General features: G+C 47.1%; 1 protein-coding gene and 1 long non-coding RNA gene across 3 annotated transcripts in view; one reads left to right on the top strand and one right to left on the bottom strand.

The window, feature by feature from the left end:
• COG7 (component of oligomeric golgi complex 7) overlaps window positions 1–18,383 on the top strand; it is a 78,957-nt gene extending 60,574 nt beyond the window's left edge. Inside the window, exons 14-17 of one of the 2 annotated variants that reach the window (XM_072836173.1) lie at window positions 5,422–5,505; window positions 9,409–9,523; window positions 15,086–15,229; window positions 17,967–18,383. In XM_072836173.1, the coding sequence (XP_072692274.1) occupies window positions 5,422–5,505; window positions 9,409–9,523; window positions 15,086–15,229; window positions 17,967–18,133 (510 nt within the window). In that variant the 3' untranslated portion in view covers window positions 18,134–18,383. The remainder of the gene's footprint in view (window positions 1–5,421; window positions 5,506–9,408; window positions 9,524–15,085; window positions 15,230–17,966) is intronic. The other variant, XM_072836174.1, reaches the window with a different exon arrangement.
• Window positions 1,866–18,050, bottom strand: LOC140638591 (uncharacterized). The gene is made up of 2 exons (XR_012035611.1): window positions 17,918–18,050; window positions 1,866–5,197 (listed from the first exon to the last, which is right to left on the bottom strand). It is a non-coding gene; the product is annotated as an uncharacterized lncRNA (long non-coding RNA).
• Window positions 18,384–19,871: the final 1,488 nt, after the last annotated feature.

The following is a 19,871-nucleotide window of genomic DNA, read 5'->3' as shown; positions in this document are numbered from 1 at the left end:
CCCCAGGAGCTTTAAGAGGAACAGCTCTAACTCTCCAGGCTGGAAGTCCCACCATACAGTTCCCTTGCAACTTACTGCTTAGCAAGAATTTCTTATCTTAATTGGAGTCACCGTGATGCTTTACTTTCATCCTACTTCTTGGGATTATTATTATTGCTTGATTAACTTTCACCACTTGGAGCAGCTGTGCCTTCTCAGGGAGAAGTGAGGGAGATTATGTGCCACCGGATAGGTTGGGGCGGGTTGGGGCATTCTTTCCATGAGCATTGGTTTTGGAATTGGAACTTCACCAGGGAGAGTAGCTTACCAGATCTGATTTGGTGATTTTGATGGGGGTTTGAGGGGTTCTGCTGTGTTCTGTCCTTGATGCCTTTACTCTGGCTATTCCTGGGGTGCCTCCCTTCCCTCACCTTGCACCCTTTGCTGCTTGTCCTGACTCCTTTCAAGGGATTACCCATCAGTCACTTCTCTGCTGGCTCTGACTTCCACAGGTCTGGTCTCCTCACCACCATTTAGATTTCTGGGGCAAAATTTTGAGAAAGACCCAGTTATGGGCCTTTAATAGCCAGGAGATCCTTTTCGGAAGCACCAAGAGCTCGTGGAGCATGATTACATGTTGTTTGCCTCCTGTTGTCCTCTAGAAAGCATATGAGACCAGGGCTCGAGGGCCACTTACTCCTTCACTGTATGACCTGAGACCTCAGAGTCTGCAGATCTCTCTGGATCTCAGAAGCCCCATCCATGAAACAATGGGTTGGACTAATGATTTCAGAGTTCCTTCTACCCCCCAAATTCCGGGATTTTCATTCATTATAATTTTCCTGCAGAATGCCATGGGGCTACTGCAGTCAGATTCTGCATTTCTGTTGTAGAGGTGGTGGTGGTGGTGGGGGAGCTAGAGGAGAGCCACTTCTGTCACAGCGCAGCAGAAGGGATGTCCCTGACATGGTCCCATCGCATCACGCGGCTTCCCATGAAGGCCTCATCTCATTAGATGGGGACACACTGATTCTGACCATGCAGATGTGAAGATTACATGACATTTCATAGATGATAGAACTTAGCCTTGCAGCAGCCACGGAGCAGATGCTTTATAAGGGCTGGCTTTCTTCTCTGTGAGTCTCATTTTTTAAGAGGAATGACAGTTTTTTAAAATAAAAATTGCACATATTCGTTTTCAGAAATTCAGGCAGTCCGGGATATTACAGTGAAAAAAGCAATAGATCTTTTCAGAATCCCACAATATAGAAATCTGTGCGAACATGTGGTGCTCACCCCCCAGACACCTCTTCCTGCCCTGTGCCAGAGGTTGGAGGGGCACCAGGGGATAGATCCATAGAAGAAGTGGAACTGTCCTATACATGCTGGTTTTTTTTTTTAAAAAAAAAACAAAACAAAATGTATACAATATAACATTTATTTGAACTTGACTAGAAAAGGAAGAGAAAGGAAGTGAAACCAAAGGGATGGTGGAACCTGGGATAATAGGTTCTTCCCTACAAAAGAGCAGCACCCAGAAGATCTCTCCGAAGTTGCACAAGAAGGATTATGAAAACCATTAAGAGCCTGGGGTCATTGTTTTTGGTTGGTCACACTTCCATTTTACATAGCTGCTGGTACTGATTGAGCAGCTTTGAAAGATGTGAGGGGATTAGCATTCTTTATATTTCCTGTCCCCATTCCCCCACCTCTAGAACTGGTTGCTTTTATTATTTTTCTTCTCTTAGAGCTTAAAAAAATTTTTTTTTGAACTCCATCCAGCAATTTTATTGCCAGTAGTAATATCAGTGTAGCTGTTTTCAAAATATTTCATGTGTATTATAGGATAACACAAGTGATTTGTGGGAATGTTTATAATCAGGATCTTTTTTTTAACCTCTTTTTTTTATTCCAGTATAATTCACATACACTGTGAGTGTCAGGTGTACAATATAGTATGCTTGTCATGACAAGTGTACTCCTGATCCCCTTCACTGGTTTCCTACATCCCCTCCCTCCCCCCCCTGCAAATCCTAACATCTTGACCTTCTGTTCTGGAAGCTCAGTTCTTACCACTGCTCTTCCAGCCCCACTTCTGCGTTTCAGAGCTCACTGATTGGTTGGACTCTTGTTGCTAGAATCCCTAGACCTCCCCAGGCCTCGCCATGACACCGAGGGGGGGCCCTGGGAATGGAGGCGGGCAGCTCAGAGATTAGGAGGAGCTCTCCCAGAGTTGCCAGCAGGAAAGCACACAACACAAAGGCAAGCACTTTAGCCTTACGGATTTGAAAAATTAAACCCTGGTCATTCAGTGTTTGCTTTTAATGTTTGCCAGTGAATTGTATTCCCCTTTCACATTTCAAGAATATCAACCAACACTATATTCCATTTCAAAATTGACTGTTGACGTTTGCCCACATTATCTGGTGACAGATGGGATAGAAAAGCCCATATGAAGGAAATTTTAAATACATTTTAAACAATTAAAACATAACCTGCAACATTTCCCTGTTACCCTGCTTGCTAATAAGCATCTCCCTAGTTTGTCCCACCATCCACCGTCCCTTGTTCCAAACTGTGTTCCACTGTGGCCGTTCTCCCCCTCTGCCCTCTGCTTGACCACTCTCCTCCTGCTCCCCATGGAGCCTTCCCAGGGCCTCTAGCCCCGCAGTGCTCATTCCCTGTATGTGCTGGGGGACACTGATCTTTCCCTGCCGCTCAGCCCTTCAGTGTTACTCCCATTCTTCTGGGCATCGTCCCTCTCCCACCAGTCTGCCTCCTTGGCCTGCGAGTCTCTGCCCTGTCACCACAGCTCTCTTTGGCAATGATCACTATTGCATTGTTCCTTCTTCTTAAAGAGGTCTCCCATCCATTTCCATGGCCCTGTTCTCGTTGAGGCGTCTCCTCCTCTCCCAGCTGTTCCTGGAACTTTTTATTTGTTTCCTCTCCCTCAATCCTCCCAAGTTGCTTCATTAATCTTTATAAAGCACCACTCTGATTTTGTCCCCCCCTCCCCCCATGTAGGACCTTGCCTGGCTCCTCAGGTCCAGTATAATAGTCTATCTTTAAAAACTTTATTAGGGAAGTTTCTGTACATATGCAGGAGTAGAGAGAAGAGTATGATGAACCCCATGTTCTCATCACTTCTCTTCAACATGATCAACTCCTGGCCATCTGTCTTGTATATATCCCATCTCTAAAGTATAACAACTCTAAAAATAATCATAGTACCCAAATCACCCATGAGTTAGAAATGATTCCTTAATATCATTAATCAGTGTTCAAATTTCCAGTTGTCATAAAAGTCATAATTTCACTGTTGCAGTCAAGATTCAGGTTCATTCTGCATGCTAGGATTGGTCAATGTGTCTTTTTATGAGCCACAGGTCACCGTTCTATCCCTTTCCCTCCATTTCCCTCTCTTCTTCTCTCTTCCCCTTCTCTCACTCTCTTACGATTTATTTGTTGAAAATAAAGCCCTTTCTTAGCCCACTGTTGAGAGATATGCATTCCCCTTCTGGTCTTCCCTCTCTGCACCTCAGGCATCCTGCAGCCCACTCCTGTAATCACCCTGAGCCCTCCCTCCTCTGAACTCTTATGGTATCAAACTCTGCCTTTGTCTCAATCTCCCAAGTAGTAGCCTGTGCACAGTGCATGGTGGGGAGGGACCCGTGTTGGGGTATATAGCAGGGGAGTGTGTCAGGGGATCTTGGTTTGCCTTGCTCTGGAGAGCAAGGATTGAGTCTTACATTTCTTTTCTTTTTTTCTTTTTAAAGAATTTATTTATTTATTCATGAGAGACATGGAGAGACAGAGGCAGAGACACAGGCAGAGGGAGAAGCAGGCTCCAATGCAGGGAGCCTGATGTGGGACTCGATCCCTGGACTCCAGGATGACGACTTGGGCTGAAGGCAGGCGCTCAACTGCTAAGCCACTCAAGTGTCCCAAGTCTTATATTTCTTTGTCTCCTCTCTACCAAGCGGGACACGAGGCTCTGTACATCATGGGCACACAGTACATGTGGGTGATCACAATGTTTCTTCTCCATGGGGTGGGAGGTAACTGAAGAAAATTAGGCTATTTTGAAGCAGAGGAGGATTCTCAAGCAAGAACAGGAGTTTAGAAAACCAAAGGTGGAGGTGGGGAAGAAAAGAACTTGTCTCAAGCAAAGAATATTAGAATTGAGCCGGTGCTGGGGAAGATGGGGAGGGCAGCTGAGGCTTAGGCTGGGCCGGGAGCCCAGAGGTGGACGTGGTCATTACATTCCCGGAACGTTGCTTAAAGGATCAAGCAACCAGATGGCATCAGGTGGCTGCAGAGAACAGCTACAACGTGACCTGGGAGTCACTCCAGGAGTACAGCCAGAAAGAGCCTTGTTTTCCAGGCTGGCTCTAGGGTGACTCAAGTTGGAATTAAGAAACTAGATTCGTGCATGAAGGTGTGCCAAGCTGAACTCCGTAACCATGCACGTGCTGGTAATTTGCCTGACTCTTGAGAGACTGCTGGGAAAGCTCACACAGTGATACCATAGACATTCCCATTTTATTTTTTTAATTTTATTTTTAATTTTTTAAAGATTATACTTATGCATTTGAGACAGAGATACAGAGAGAGAGAACACAAGCAGGGAGATAGGCAGGGGGAGAAGCAGACTCCTCACTGAGCTGGGAGCCTGATGTGGGACTCGATCCCAGGACCCTGAGATCATGACCCAAGCTGAAGTCAGATGCTTAACCATTTGAGCCACCCAGGTGCACCGACGTTCTCATTTTAAATGTCAGAAGGAAGAGCATCTCCCCAGACAGAGGGATCACAGGGGACAGAGGGTCACTGGTGAGGTCTGGAGGTTCCTTCCCTTCCCTTTCCCTATGAGCTCTGAATCAGTTGAGAAATAGGTGCAGAAATCAGAAAGAAATAAAAGCAGTAAATAGTATGAGTGAATATGGTTTGGATATTCCTGCAGCCAGAAAGGGCTGCCCAGGCCTCCCTCCCAACGTAGGTATTTACATGGGGCCTCTGGAGGATTCGGGGCGGTCCTAGTCTCTAGAGTGCTGAAGACCCAGGAGTTAGGCTAGCTGTGCCCAGCAGCTCTTAAGCCCGTGTGCCCTCCAGACTGAAGAAACTCAGACCATGGAACATCCTCTTCACAGACCGAGTGGGAACAACAATTCTCAGCAAATAGTTCTATTAAGAAGGCAGGAGCTCCTGTTTAATGTATCTGCAGAAATCCAGAGAGAGAAAGAACTATTTTCTATGTGGCAGGCTTCAGGGTGATGACTTGAGAAATACCTCGTCTGTTGAATAGTGACGATTCCCAAGGCTGTCTCCAACCAAAGACACCTGTAGGAATGCTACATTCTCTGAGTATTTTCCTGTGTGTGGCACTTTCCGGGGCCCCCTGGCTTCTGTGACCTTGATTGCTTTCTCTCCTTTCTGCCCTAGAGCTGGAACACAGCAGGCATTGGCGATACCCTGACCGACGACCTGCCTACCTTCAGTCTCACTCCCCTGGAGTACATCAGCAATGTAAGGGCTTCTGGGGGCTTTTCTCTGGGGTGGTTGTAGCAGTGTCCACCGTGCCTTGCCTTTTGATTCTGGCCCTTCTGGGAAAGTAGTCATTACCACGTTTGTGCTGTCTGAACCTTTGCTTTTGGGTAGCTGTCTTCTGTTACCAGGGCTTTAAGCAAAGGCAGCTGATGCCCTTATTAAATCAACTGACAACACAAACTAATTTTAAAACCTTAACACATTCATACCCCTCCCCCATCTCTCCGGATGGGAGGTGTGACCCCCACCTAAGAGCATCACAGCCTGAGTGCACATAGGAAATTCCGATTTGGAAGGACAGGAAGCAGGGGGCCAAATTCTTCTTAATGACTTTTCAGAGGAACACTGTAGATGTAGTTCTGAATTCAAATTCAGCCAATGTTTTAGTAACACCTACCCTGCCTGCCCCAGGCCCTGTGTGATGTTTTCATGTGTAATTTCACAGCAGGAAAGAAATCCCTTAAGGACTGTAGTTACAGAGTCTCCATATTAAAGAACAGAATTAACCCTGCTGGGGAACAGAGAACTTGGAGTCTTTTTTGCCTTCTCCATTCACCCCTGGGAGTGGACAGTTCCCCAGACGCCCGCATGTGGCCTTTCTTTTCACTCCTGCCTGCAGTCTAGCTCCTTTGCCCTTAGATGTCAGTGTGCATGACAGGCACCAGGAAGGAGTAATGTACTCCAAACAGGTACCTCACACTGCGGGAGATTTCTGGCATTCTCTAGGGTGATTCTGAGATAAGCAATTTTTGCCTAAGGCTGTCACTTTAGAACCCACGGCTTTGTAAGTTATGAGTCTATTGTAAGAGATACAAAGGAATTTTAAAAGTAACTAGTGTACAGCTAGAAGTGTCCAGTGATCCCACTGGCGGCAGCAAGGAGGATGGCATTGTTCTCTCTGTTCGTTGGGAGCAGTGTCAAGTTCAAAATGGCAATCACTTTCCTTCTGTTTTCCAAGGCAGTACCTGAGAACCTGTACTTATGAAGCTATTAAGATGTAGGTTGGGGATCCCTGGGTGGCGCAGCGGTTTGGCGCCTGCCTTTGGCCCGGAGCACGGTCCTGGAGACCCGGGATCGAATCCCACGTCGGGCTCCCGGTGCATGGAGCCGGCTTCTCCCTCTGCCTGTGTCTCTGCCTCTCTCTCTCTCTCTCTCTCTCTCTCTCATTCTCTCTCTGTGACTATCATAAATAAATAAAAAATTTAAAAAAAATTAAAAAAAAAAAGATGTAGGTTGGTTCTTACAACCAATGGGAATAATCTTATTTTTAGAACTGAAACATTGTAGTATAATCTAAATTGATTCAGGAAACGATGTTGCTGAAGGGACCTGAGAGGTTATTGAATGATTTCACAGTTGAGGTAATTGAGATGTGGAAGAGTAGGGGAGGCCCAGATTTGTTTCCAGGCCCTTTCCCACCTACCATGGCAGCCCCCACCCCCAACCAGTTAGGGATTGTGCCTGGGGGCTGATGACCTGAACTCAGGAAATGAGCACTTATCAGACACACACTGTGTGTAAGGACAGTGTGAGGCTTTTATCAGTGTCGTGAGATAGTGCGTGGCCTAGACAGAATTTTATCTTGATAGCAACAACGTGAGCTGGTTGGTGGTAGCATTTCACAGGCAAGCAGCAAGGCTGTGGGGGGTGGTAGAGGGACCATTTATCCCGCAACCGCTCTGTTAGGACACCAGGTCCTTTATGCGTGTATCATATGACATTAATTTCATCCTTGGCACAGCCCTTTAAAGTGAGTATGAGGTCGGTCATCCTTCTGTCAGAGATGGTGACACCAGGAAGATCCCACAGTGGTAGAGCCGGAACTCAAACCCAAGTCCATCTGACCACAAAGCTCTTCATTTTTCCTGTGTCACTGAGCTTACCCAAACAGGATATCAAGGAGTATCTATTGAATATGTGGGAATAGTAGACAAATAGCCTCAGGCGCGATGGTAAGCATCCCTTTCCACATCGATTTCCAAAAGATGAACATAGAACTCCCGAGAAAGACCAGCGGTCATGGAATCTGTCTAGGAACCACAGCAGTCTCCACAGGCTCCACCAACTAGCTGAAGTCCAAGATATCAGATGATTGAAATTTTGCACTTAAATGACCCTGCACCTCTTTGGTGAATGCCCTCTCCCACACAGAGCCTCGTGGGCATTTTATAGAAGGGCGAAATAGGAGAAAATGCTTTGGAAAAAAAAAAGAAAGAAAACTGAAAAAACAACATAGTTGCAAGGTATAATGATCCTGACGCTTCATTTCAGGCAAAACTGGGTGAGTGGATTTAGCTAGAATGTTATGACTACAGTCATGAAAGTTGTACCAAATAGGAGTATACCTGGGGTCCTTGCACAGAGTAGGTATTCAGGAAGTACCTGCCATGTGGAATTAGAAGGGAGAGATCCCAAGCCCAGAAGCCAGCTCCTTCTCTTTCTCTGGTCTTTTGGAAAAATGATGCATTTGTTGCCATTTTTAAGCTGAATTGTACAGTGGCGTTTGTTACTAGTGAGGAAAGCAGCCCATGTGCCTAATTTGAGTAAGAGATTATACCAAGTTAAATGCAAAGAAAAGAATGCTGATTTCATTTATTTTACTATCTGTGTACCTCCTTAAAGGGAGAGCAAACTAACCGTTTTGTTAGCATGATGGATCAGAGGATGTTGAGACTTACTACAACCAGCCCACATCCAATGTTTGGAAATGTTTGGAATCTCCTTCTGTGCTGGGAGATTTGGGGAGTCTGCCACCATGTAGGTGTGTATGAGGCCAGGAGGGGAAGATCTTACTTGGATAATCTTTGGACTTTCAGTTTGCAGAATCAGTATCAACTCTAAGTTCAAACATATGGAACAAATATAGAACCAAAAAAAAGCAGCAATAGGCTCAAAGACCTTTTTAAAAAACAAAACCAAAAACTAAAGCAGTATGTTGTTGTAACCTGAAAATCAATTTTATTTTGAAACAAAAATGTACACTTAAAATGCAAAAGTTATGAATTTTAATAGAAACTGGCATCTAAAGTATACCCATAATGGCCAAGTCATGTGCATCTGATAAATACGTGACAAGCATTGTATTATTTGTGGGCTCATCCCAAATGTTTTGTAATCCTGTCTTTTCCAATTCCCCATTAGCCAAGAAGGTGTTGTCGATCTCTATTTCTTGAGTTTGTATTATGAAAACAATACAGTTTTCCATACAAATTAATTTATAATTATTAATGGCTTTTTTTTCCCAACAAAATTCCTTCCTTCTCTTAGTTAGATCACTTCTAAAGGAGAGACCCACAGCCAAACCCAGAAGACAGGATTTGGATTCTTAGTTGGCCCTGCACTTGTCAATGTTAGCATCCTACTGGTTTTGCATCTATGAATAGTAATAATTTATATTTATTTGCGCAAGTGCTTATTGGTGTCCATTACCTCATTTGAAGTAAAGATTGCACTGAATGCATTCCAAGAATAGTGGAGCCATTAGTGTGAGGATGAATCTGTGATACACATGCAAATTGCCATTGATTTTTTGAAGGTCCCGTCATAGCAGTATTAGCACACATGGGAAAGATCAGAGTTGGGATCGTTCCAGGTCACGTGCTTTTGTTTGTCCTCTGTTTGCCTTTTTTTTTTTTTTTTTTTTTTAAGATTTTACCTATTTATTCATGAGAGACACACAGAAAGAGGGAGAAGCAGACTCAGTGCAGGGAGCCTGATGTGGGACTCGATCCTAGGACTCCAGAATCACGCCCTGGGCTGAAGGCAGGTGCTAAACCACTGAGCCACCTGGGCTGCCCCTCTGTTTGTCTTCACATGAATATACTGCAGAAATAATTAGCTGTGTGTGGCAATGTGGACTGAAAGTGCTTTCCTGTGTTTCAGATTGGGCAGTATATCATGTCCCTCCCCCTGAATCTTGAGCCTTTTGTGACTCAGGAGGACTCTGCCTTGGAGCTGGCTCTGCACGCTGGGAAGCTGCCCTTTCCTCCTGAGCAAGGTGAGAGAGGCTTGCCTGAAAGCCAGGAGGGGTTTAGCTGGAGCTCCCTGATCCTCAGCACACACGCTTCTCTCCAGACTCCCACTGAGGGAATCGTTGAACATCTAAAATAGGGACAGGAAAGATGGGGTCCACCTTTTATACCCCCTGAGGAACTTTTGCAGGACAGAGCAGATTAGAGAGAGGGCCTCTGGACCCTCTCACTGTATGCGGAGCATCCCTGGGGAGGAACTCAGCTGGGGAGGCAGTGGCAGGAGGGCCCAGGGTTACACAAGCTCTGGGGGCAAGAATCCCACCAGGCCAGTGCGAGCTCCCTCTGTGGACCACGTGCCAAGTAACGCAGCATCCAAAAGAAGAGTTTTGCTTGTTAGGACAAACATAAGCTCATCACCATGGAGGTGACGTTTCCTATCCAGATGCCTCTGGCCACAGCTTGTTCTCAGCTCCCTAATGCTTCTCAGTCTCTAAACTGACAGGGTGAAGATATAACAGATTAAAACTTTTCCTTTTTCTCATTATCTGGGCCCAGGTTTGAATAGGGACCACATACTTTCTGATCCAAAGTCATCTTATTCCTAATATGGGATATTCTAGGCCTTCCTTCTTAAGGCTGAGCAAACAGAAGAATCACATGGTATATAAAAGATTTCAGCAGCTTACTAAAAGGTGCCACACTGAAAATAAAATCACATTGGCTAAAAATAAAGGGATGTGAAAAGGCATCCCATGTAAATCCAAAAAAAGAAAGCAAGGTGATGAAGTTGAATAGGTGATGAAGTTGAATCAGAGCAAAAGATAAAAAGCCAGGCCAAAGTGACCCGTTATGTTGATAAAAGGCAGGTTCCGCAGCAAGCTTCTGACAGATATACTTACATGTCAGATAACACAGCATAGCTTCTGAACAAGAAGCTGCCAGACATAGACTGAGAATTCTCTTGCCAGATAATTGTGCAAGTAAAATAATCATGAGTATAACTCTATGAATGTCCATCCCAGCATTGTTTATAAAAGCAAAACATTGAAAAGAAAAATAAATCTGAAATTGTAGAGATTGGTTAAAAATTTTTGATATCCATATAGTGAAATGGATAAAAGAATATTATAAAATTGTAAAAGAATATTGTAAAATTTATTTAATGACTTATACAGAGAATCTCTTCTGTATGTGCCCCCACATATAAGGATATTCACGGTGACTTGCAAATAGCCCCAATCTAGCAGCAACTCAAGCGTCTGTCCACAGTAAAATGGATATGTGCTTTATGATGCACTCAATGAAATGCAGCATTAAGACTGAATGAGGTGCGGTGACACATGAATGATTCTCACCCTTTCATTATTGAACAAAGAAATAAGAAAGAATACTTATAGCCAAGCCAGAGGACAAGGTGGGTGATGCAGACATGGCGAGAAGCTTCAGAGCAGGGCAAGAGAGGGCTCCCCGGGACCAGGCTGGTGGCTGCCTGCTGCATATGCATGGGGGGCAGGTGGCAGGCAGCCTCGGGGTTCTTGACCAGGGAGGTGGGTATATGCCACTGACTTTCTAGTTGTTCTCCAAAACATAGCATGTTGTATGCATTCTACCAGATGTGTGATAGCTCGCACTATTTAAACAAAGAAAACCAAAGATTGGACCTGGGGATGGGAGAATAAATTGTTAAAGACAGTGTGTGCATCAGTCTGTATCAATATCAAGAGTCAAAGTAAACCCAACATCTTGACTCAGCAGTCCCTCTTCCAGATGTCCATTCTAGAGAAATCCATGTTTATGTGCCCATGGAGGTTATTATTGCAGAACTGTTTGTGACAGCAAAAGATTGGAAACAACTCAAATATCTGCTTCTCAGGAAGTAGTTAAGTATATTGTGACATATACATGACATACGTATTTTCTTTAAAATCTTCTCTATAAGAAGAGAGGTAGACCTATCTGTACTTAGAGATGACATCTTCAAAAAAAATATTGCTCTCTTACTAAGACAAGAAAGATCTTTCATTGTTAAGACAAAAAAGGCAAGACACAAAGTAACATATACAACATGGCTTCTGTTTTGTAAAAACCCAACCCTGTGTATTTCTACATGTACATATGTCTGTAAAAGCATAGAAAACAGGTTTGGAAGGATGTATCTGAAGCTGGTCACAGTGGCTCTGTCTGGGCAGGGCGTGGGAGGTACAGTGGGAACGATGTTTACTTTTTATTCACTATAGTTCTGTATCGTCTGAAAAATTTTTATAAGACTCTATATTGTGTGTAAAAAGTATATGTATCCTGAAATGTTGACAGTAGTTATCATAAAAAATCTTCCATCTATTTGCTAATATACTTTCTAAATTCTAAAAAAAAGTTTCTTTTTTTTCATAGACATTTCCTGCATGTACATATGCATGCGCGCGCGCACACACATGCACACATGGGGTGTGAGACCAGTACAATCAAGCCCCACGTACTCCTCCTTGTCTGGCATCCAGAATGGCTTCTTGTTTTATATGTTCCTCTCATATATTTTTTTTGAGAATATTTAAATCAAATCCTAGGCATCATATTATTTCACACATAAATACACCAATAGGTATCCAAGTGTCTACTCAACCAACTTGGAGCCACCCAGGCGCCCTAACGTCATGTATCTCTTATTGATGCGGATTAAATTCAAGCTCAAACTCTTTGGCAAGAAAACAGTGGTGCCGTGTCTCTATCTGTTGCATCACACCAGGAAGAGCATAAAGTCTTATTGTCCCACTGCAAATAAATACATACAGGTTTAGTTAAACTGTAATTGTTTTCAGTCATTCATTCACTTAAGAGAGTTTTATTAATTGCTTACTCTGTGCTAGGCCGTTGCTTTGGGCATTGTTAAGAGGGAAAAAACTCCAGCCATAAAGTAAAATTGTAACAGTGGTAGAAAACAACAACAAGTCCATCTGGGTCTTTTTCTTTTCTTTTCTTTTCTTTTCTTTTCTTTTCTTTTCTTTTCTTTTCTTTTCTTTTCTTTTCTTTTCTTTTCCTTTCTCTTTTCTTTTCCTTTCTTTTTTCTTTTCTTTTCTACCCCCTCCCTTTCAACATGATATTACAAAAAATCTCAAACATACAGAAAACTGGGAAGAATTACCCAGGAGATTTCTAGCAAGTTAACATTTGCAAGTTTTAAGAACTTTAAAGTTTAAGACAGTGAGCAGCCAGTAGGAACTTTTAGGCTTAGATAAATGAGTTTTCCTAAGCCGTGTGGTTTACAAGGGAGTTTTAAAAAATCTCTGCGTAGTTTTTTCCCAGAAGGAAATTGAATGTTGGGAACTCAGAAGTGGTATGTCCAGAGGTCACCCATAGGATGTGTGTTACAGCAGGGGCATTTGCAAGAGAACTATAATCTCTGTGCTTACCACATCCCCTCCCTCAGTGGGGATGCCGAGTTTGGGCCGCAGTGGGGCGGGCTCCCCCAGGGGCAGACTGGGCTGGGTGCTGGACTGGCCTGCTGCCTAGATGTGGTGCTGGGCCCTGCGGAGGCTCCCTTCTCTGTGGCTGGGTTTATGGGCAAAGGGGACAGCCTGGTGGGCCCAGGCACAGAGTGGCCCTGTGGAGGGTGTGGCCCAGGTAAGACATTCCCATAGTAAGACTCATGCAGTAAGCTGATGCGCTGCTGAGCCCACTTCATTGGGCTGGCCTTTTAACATCCTTCCTTCTTGAGATTTCTTTTCTGTCCTACATTTTGTATATTTTGCTCCCATCTCTTGGTTCTTGCCCTTGCCCTCTAATTATTCCTGGCCTGCTTAAGAACCCCCAGGGCCCCTGGAACCTATGAGATGAGATCCAGCTCCACCCTGGCCTGGGATTGGAGACCCTTCTGGATCCCACCCAGTTAGGGCACACAGTCCTGTCTCCTGCCCCCACATGCTCACACTCTAGCTGCTCTGAAGGATTTTTTTCTCAGTTTTTAAAAATTATAAACTTTTCTGAGTAGAAATCTACTACCCTGAGTTCCTTAGCATCTAAGGAACTACTACTGTCCAGTGCGCCTTTCTCCACAGATTTGCCTGCACACGCACTCCATAAGCAGGACCATCTCACATGTGCTGTTTACCCTGGCCATTTCTTTCAAACAGTGTTGGTGATGTCTGTCCAGAATGCTCTTTCTCCTCGCGTGTACTCAGCAAACAGTCCATTGGTGCACTCAAAGCCTGGGTGTGAACTCTCAATTCTGGGCTCTTGTCAATCTTTGGCAATGCCCTTGCTGCAGCACCAGCTTCACTGTGTGGAGGGTCTTGTTTGAGCCCTGGCCTGCGAGGTTCATCCCTTTCTGGGCCAGAGTTCTCCGGGAATGAGGTTTATCCCCCAGACCCTGCCTTGCTGCGTTTTTGGCCACGCTACTACCAGGCCAGCAGTCCGTTTCCAGGTGGAGGCCCTAGATCACACTTTCTTATCCTCATGCTCATTTATGCTCATCCTGTTTTCGTGTTTTACTTTTTTAGTTTGTGTGTGTTGTACAGATGCTGCATGTAAAACAAGGTCACAATTTTAAAAACAATAAATAATGGCATCCCACCCTTGAACTCAGTGGTATTTCCATTTTCCCGAGTGCAGATGGTATTTGACCAGATGGTAGCTTTATGTTCTGTATTATTATTAGCGGTCGTGGTATAGTAGCATTTTGCTTATCTTCTCCTAAATGTATTATTCACTGCTCGTCCCTATACTTTTTTTGTTGTTTTAATGTCCGGTGTCCCCCTCCTTGCCTAGAGTTCAGGCCTGTCTGGCCAGAGTGGCCGCTTCATCTCTGCGTCACCCCACCCCAGCCTGATGGGCTCTCCCTGCATGGGCCTGTCACATCAAAACCTTGCTGGGGACCTACAGTCATTGCCTGTTTGCCCTGACATGGGGTCCACGTGATTCTCAGGGTGCCCTCCGTGGCCCAGCCCTGTTACCCCAACGTTGCCCCCTCCTACTCTGCATACATATTCCTTCTGCCTCCCCATGAGTGATATGGCACTGAGAGTCACCGTGTGTGTGGCTTTACAAGTGTGCCACACTCTTGGCGCTTGAGGCCCAATCGAGGCCTCAAGTGATTCCCGCCACAGTCCCACAAAGTTGGGCTCTGAGAGATTGGGGAACACCCCGCTCATCAGTGCTGAATGGCCCTGGGCCAGGTCTCAGTTCTGATGTGCTGCCCGTGTGTTGACCATTGCCATCTGTCTGTCCCCTGTAGGCCACACCAGCTCACCCGCCTTCTCAGCTGGTGTGGGCTGCCTTCTCACAGGATCCCCCTCCTGCCTTTCCTCCCAGTCTGCACTGGCCTGAACTGAGTTCCCATCTTTGAGAACACAGAGATCGCTGTCCCCCACCTGACTGTCTCCTCTCCTGAATCTTCTCTGTGCTCCATCCATACCAGTTGGCCTAAAATATAATTGCTCTCTGTTCCGTGTATTGCCCACTGAGACTGTAGCTTCCTGGCATATTTGGGCATATGGCACCTGTCGTGGGCCTAGTCTCCTGGGGGTAAAAGCTGCTGGTGGTGGGTAAAAGCTCCCGAGGTTGGTTTCCTCTGGTGACCTTCTCTCCTTCTGCAGGGGACGAATTGCCCGAGTTGGACAACATGGCTGACAACTGGCTGGGCTCCATTGCTAGAGCCACAATGCAAACCTACTGTGATGTGATCCTGCAGATCCCCGAGCTGACCCCGCACTCCACCAAGCAGCTGGCCACCGACATCGGTGGGTGCCCCTGGGACAGGTTGTGGGAGGGATAGCTGTGACCCATTGCATCTGGTGGTGCCCCCCACCCTCCAGCTCTCCCCTTGACTTCACCTCTGGGTTTGGCTGTGGAATTGGTTAAAAATGCAGATTCTCTAGGCCTCACCCCAGAGATTCTGGCCTAGTAAGTCTGGGTTGAAGGATGGACATCTGTATTTTGAAAAATATCATGGGGAATTCTGATAGGCCATGGCAGCCAAGAGTCATTGAGGGGGGCTTCTCTGAGGTGAGTTGAAGTGAGGGACACAGACTCATGTTTGCTCCCTTGCCTTCTGCTGCATCTGTATCGTCACCTGAACCCAAGCTGATTAAGCTGTCACCATGCACCAGACATACCAGGCGTTGAGCCAAGCCCTTATACTCACATCTTAGGCCACCTCGAGAGCTCCCCTGTGAGGTCAGTGCACAGTGCAGGTCTCCCATCCCCCGTCATGGTAAGGACTCGGAGGCACAGGGCAGTTGGATAACTAGGCCACCTACGATACCTGCATGCCTCCCAGGGCAGAGGGGCATGTGCCTACCTGCTCCTGTTGCCACCTGTCTCCATAGGCAGTGCTCTGAGATTGTGGGTGCTGCAAGCAGGTGCAAGGGAGTCTCTCTACTTTCTTGGTATCATTCCATTGACCTTCCTGCTCCTTAGCTGAAGAAGCTCTTGGGGTGGTTCGGGGAGAGGTTGGTAGGAGCCTCAAAGATCAGCTCCCTGGAGACCCAGACAGAGCTATGACCTGGATGACCACTTTGCTACAGAACTAGAAATAAGGTACCTCTGTCTGGGTCCCAGGGCCGCTAGCGAGCCAGGCCTAGAATCCAGGTGTCCTGACTTCACTCTGCAGTCAGCTCTCAGCACATACAGAGGAACGGCCATGCTCAGGAAGGAAGGGTGAGGAGATTTGTGGGTTCATAGGTGGTGCCTGTTAATACAGGCAGGAGCATGGAGGACAGAACCACTCGACATGGGTGGGATGCGGATAGTGCCCCTCGATTTCAGCTGTCCATGTTATTTCTCCCTCTGTTCCACTGCCCTTCACATCTGTTCCCCATTCCGCACTGACCGAGCAGCCTTTATGTGCCAGCCATGGTGCTTGGAGGTTTAGACCATCTCTGGGCCTACTGAGCTGACACTGTTGGCCATGTGGTCAGGAGCCAGGAGACTAACACTGGCACATGAAGCTACCAGGTGGTTACACTAAAGAGAGAGCAGGAGGTCAGTGGCCTCCTTAAAGACAAATCCAAAACAAAACTGTGCTGGCCAAACAGAAGATGTCACGGTAGACCATGGGCTGTCACAGTGCAGCTCCTGGCTCCCGGTCGAGTGGAGCTCAGTGTCATGGATACACTTGCGCAGGCGACAGGTGCCTGGCCGCCTGCTGGCGCCTTTCCTGGGAAGCTGCTCACCCTGAGTTGGATATGAGTCAGCCCGCCCGCCAGGGCAGAGCAGGCACCTTTTGTGGAACCTGCCCTATGCTGGGCCCTCCAGAAGACCTGAGAAAAGATGTTAGCCATGCCTGGAGCTGCAGTCCAGTCCACCAGAAGAGTGTAACTTGTCAGTGGACAGAAAATGAGCAGGGGCCTGCGGGGTCTGCCATCTGCCACCCGTTAGAGCAGGACGATGGAGGAACCAGAGGACGCTGCGGAGTGCTCCCCTCAGGGCTGACTTGGACCTGCCCCGGAAGGAGGAAGTCAGGGCTGCACTCATTTATCACCTGTGACACATCAGCTGTTCCCGTGGCCTTTGGCCCATTTCATCCTCTCGTCAGTGCAGCATCGGGGATGGATGCAGGGACTCAGAGAGGAAAGGCTTCACCGAGCTCACCCCCACCTTGGAAACTACTTTTCTCCCTCCCCATTCTGCCGGTGTTGCCCAGGCTTGCCTAGTGGTTAGCGTCATGGGGCTACTTTTCAGGACACAGTCCCTGAGCCCTCTCTTAGAGATTCTCACTGACATGGTCTGGGGTGGGCTCAGGAATCTGTCTCTAACTAGGACCCCAAGGGGTAAAGTGAGAAGTATGGGAACTGTACCAGGCCACTGCCTCAGACACTGTCCTTGTCTTCATAGTGGGGCTTGTGCTGGGAAGCTGTTGTCACTGCTCATATAAGCCCATGTGTCCCCGGACTCCTTCGGTTCTCCATGTGGTCAGTGGGCCCGCTAGGGAGTGTGGCCAGTAACTCAGGAGTCCCAGCATAGGTCATAGATCCAGCTGGAGCGTTGAGTGTGCAGTAGGTAGTAGGGCATGGCCATGGGGTTGGCTACTCCCTTATTCAACTAGAATTCCTGCATTTGGGCCAGGCTGACAGTAGGTTTTGTTTTTTTGGAGGGATTTTATGTATTTATTTGAAAGAGAGTATGCACGCATGTGAGCAGGGAGGAGGGGCAGAGGGAGAGGAAGAGAGAGAAAATCCCAAGCTGACTGTGCTGAGCGCAGAGCCTGATGATGCAGGGACAGATCCCACAACCCTGAGATCATGACCTGAAATCAAGAGTTGGACCCTCAACCAAGTGCCCCCAAGCTGACAGTAGGTTTAATCCTCTTGGAAAACCCCTCAGAGTAAAGACCGGGCTGCTGGGGGCAGAGCAGACACCTGGAATTGGGGGGGTTTGGGGTGGATGTCTGTATCTCCCTCATGGAGGCTATTAGGGCTCCATCTTACCTGGTACAAAACCTGTTGAGCTGTGTGTGTCTGCTCCTCCTTCCCACAGACTATCTGATCAATGTGATGGATGCCCTGGGCTTGCAGCCATCCCGCACACTCCAGAACATCGTGACGCTCTTGAAGACCAAACCTGAGGATTACAGGCAGGTCAGCAAAGGCCTGCCCCGTCGCCTTGCCACCACGGTGGCTGCCATGCGGAATGTGGATTACTGACCACCCCCTGCACCTGGTTGAGAAGAGGCCCAAAGCTGGGGTTTTGGGGTCACAGCAACTCTTCAGAATGGATTTGCTCAAAAATTCTGCCTGGTACTGGGCAGGATTTCAAAACGACTTGCTTCATTTGTATAATCCAAAAAAAAAAAAGTTGTAAATTAGAAGCATATTATTCATTAGAGTTTTCAGATGATTTTCTAAATGATCTGATCTTGAAAACAGAATTGATAAATACTGTGAAATGAAAGAAGGCTGTTTTTCTCCCTTTGCTCAGTGAATATTTGGTGCCTCCCATGTGCCATCTCTATACACGGGACACCGGCCGGGAAGGAGGGAGAGAATCCCCAGATAAACCAACAAAGAAGATGATGTCAGTTAGTGGTGCCAGGGAAAAAAAGTGCGTCCGGGTGGAGGACAGCCCCCAGATCAGAGCTGTGCATGGCAGTGAGGGACCAGTGCCTACCAGGCCCTGGGGCATGTCCAAAAGGTCAGCGGCTTGGAAGTAAGAAGTCACATCAGAGGGGAGGTGGGGGCCAGATCACAGACCGACCTGTAGGCCGAGTTGAGGACTTGGGCTTTTACTTTGTCTTGTTTTACAACTCACAGGATGATGTGGACTCTATCAGATTTTTTTTTTTTTTTTGCCAGTAGCTTTAATTGGCCACAGGGAACAGAATAATATAATTTGAGTGACTCAAGCAAATAGGAGTTGAGTTTTTTCAAGATTGAGAAGTCCCACTGCACAGGCGTGTGCCCTGACCCAGTGGCTGTATGGGGTCAGGACCAGGACCGGCTTCCCTGTAATCCTGACCTCTTCCTTATGTGCTGGCTGCCTCCTCCCAGTGGGGCAACTCCTGCAGCTGCAGACATCACATGGCATTTAGTGGGGACAAAGGCAGAGCAGGTGCTGTCCCTTCCACCCTGGAGGCAAAGGCCTTCCTAGCGGCCTCCATGGCTTTCTCCTCCATCTCCCTGGCCGGTTCTTGATCACCAGACATCCTCCTGGCTGCCAGCGAGGCTGGGAGCGAGGGGAACAGGACTGCCTCTGGCCAGGATTCTCAGTCTCTGCACTCCTGTTGCTTTCTGTCGTCTTGGGAATGGTGGGTTTTTGTTGTGAGGCTGCCCTATGTGTCCTAGGATGTTCAGCAGCATCCCTGAGCTCTGTCCACTAGGTGCTGGTGGCCCTCCCCAGCTGTGACAGCCAGAAAGGTCCCCAGACCTTGCCCGAGGACCGGACTCTCCCCTGCCACGGAAACCCTGGCTGGAACCAAGCAGGACTGGTTGGCCCCAAGCAGTGCTGGGAGCACTGGTGCCGTGAACAAGCTGGGTTTCTGTTAGCAAGCGAGACAGGGGATGCCACCCTGTCTGTGGGGTCCTTTATTGGAATTGATGTGTAGTGTGTTTCTGCTTCTGTGTAAACTTTACTTTTCTTTCTTTCTCTCTCTCTCTCTGACGCCTCTGCAGCCTCAGGGAATATTAGCCCCAGCTCACACACAAAGGAACTGAGGTGTGGGAGGTTTATAGGGCTTGCCTGAAGTCACTGGGGTGCCCCCAGCACCTATACTCCTGACCACGGGACCCACAGACTCCCGTGAACCAGCCCCTGCAGGCTGCTGACACACCACTGCCACGCTGGCTCTGGCATCCAGGGGTTCCCAAATGTTCTGTCCCCACATCCCAGGAATCAGTTTTGCTGGCCCTGAAAGAACCCGCACCAAGAAAAATATTTTGGTTTCTC

This window comes from Canis lupus, chromosome 8 (genome assembly GCF_048164855.1).
Source record: "Canis lupus baileyi chromosome 8, mCanLup2.hap1, whole genome shotgun sequence".
Taxonomy (NCBI): Eukaryota; Metazoa; Chordata; class Mammalia; order Carnivora; family Canidae; genus Canis; species Canis lupus.
The sequence above is the reverse complement of the archived record's forward strand: the minus strand, read 5'-3'. Positions and strand labels throughout refer to the sequence as shown.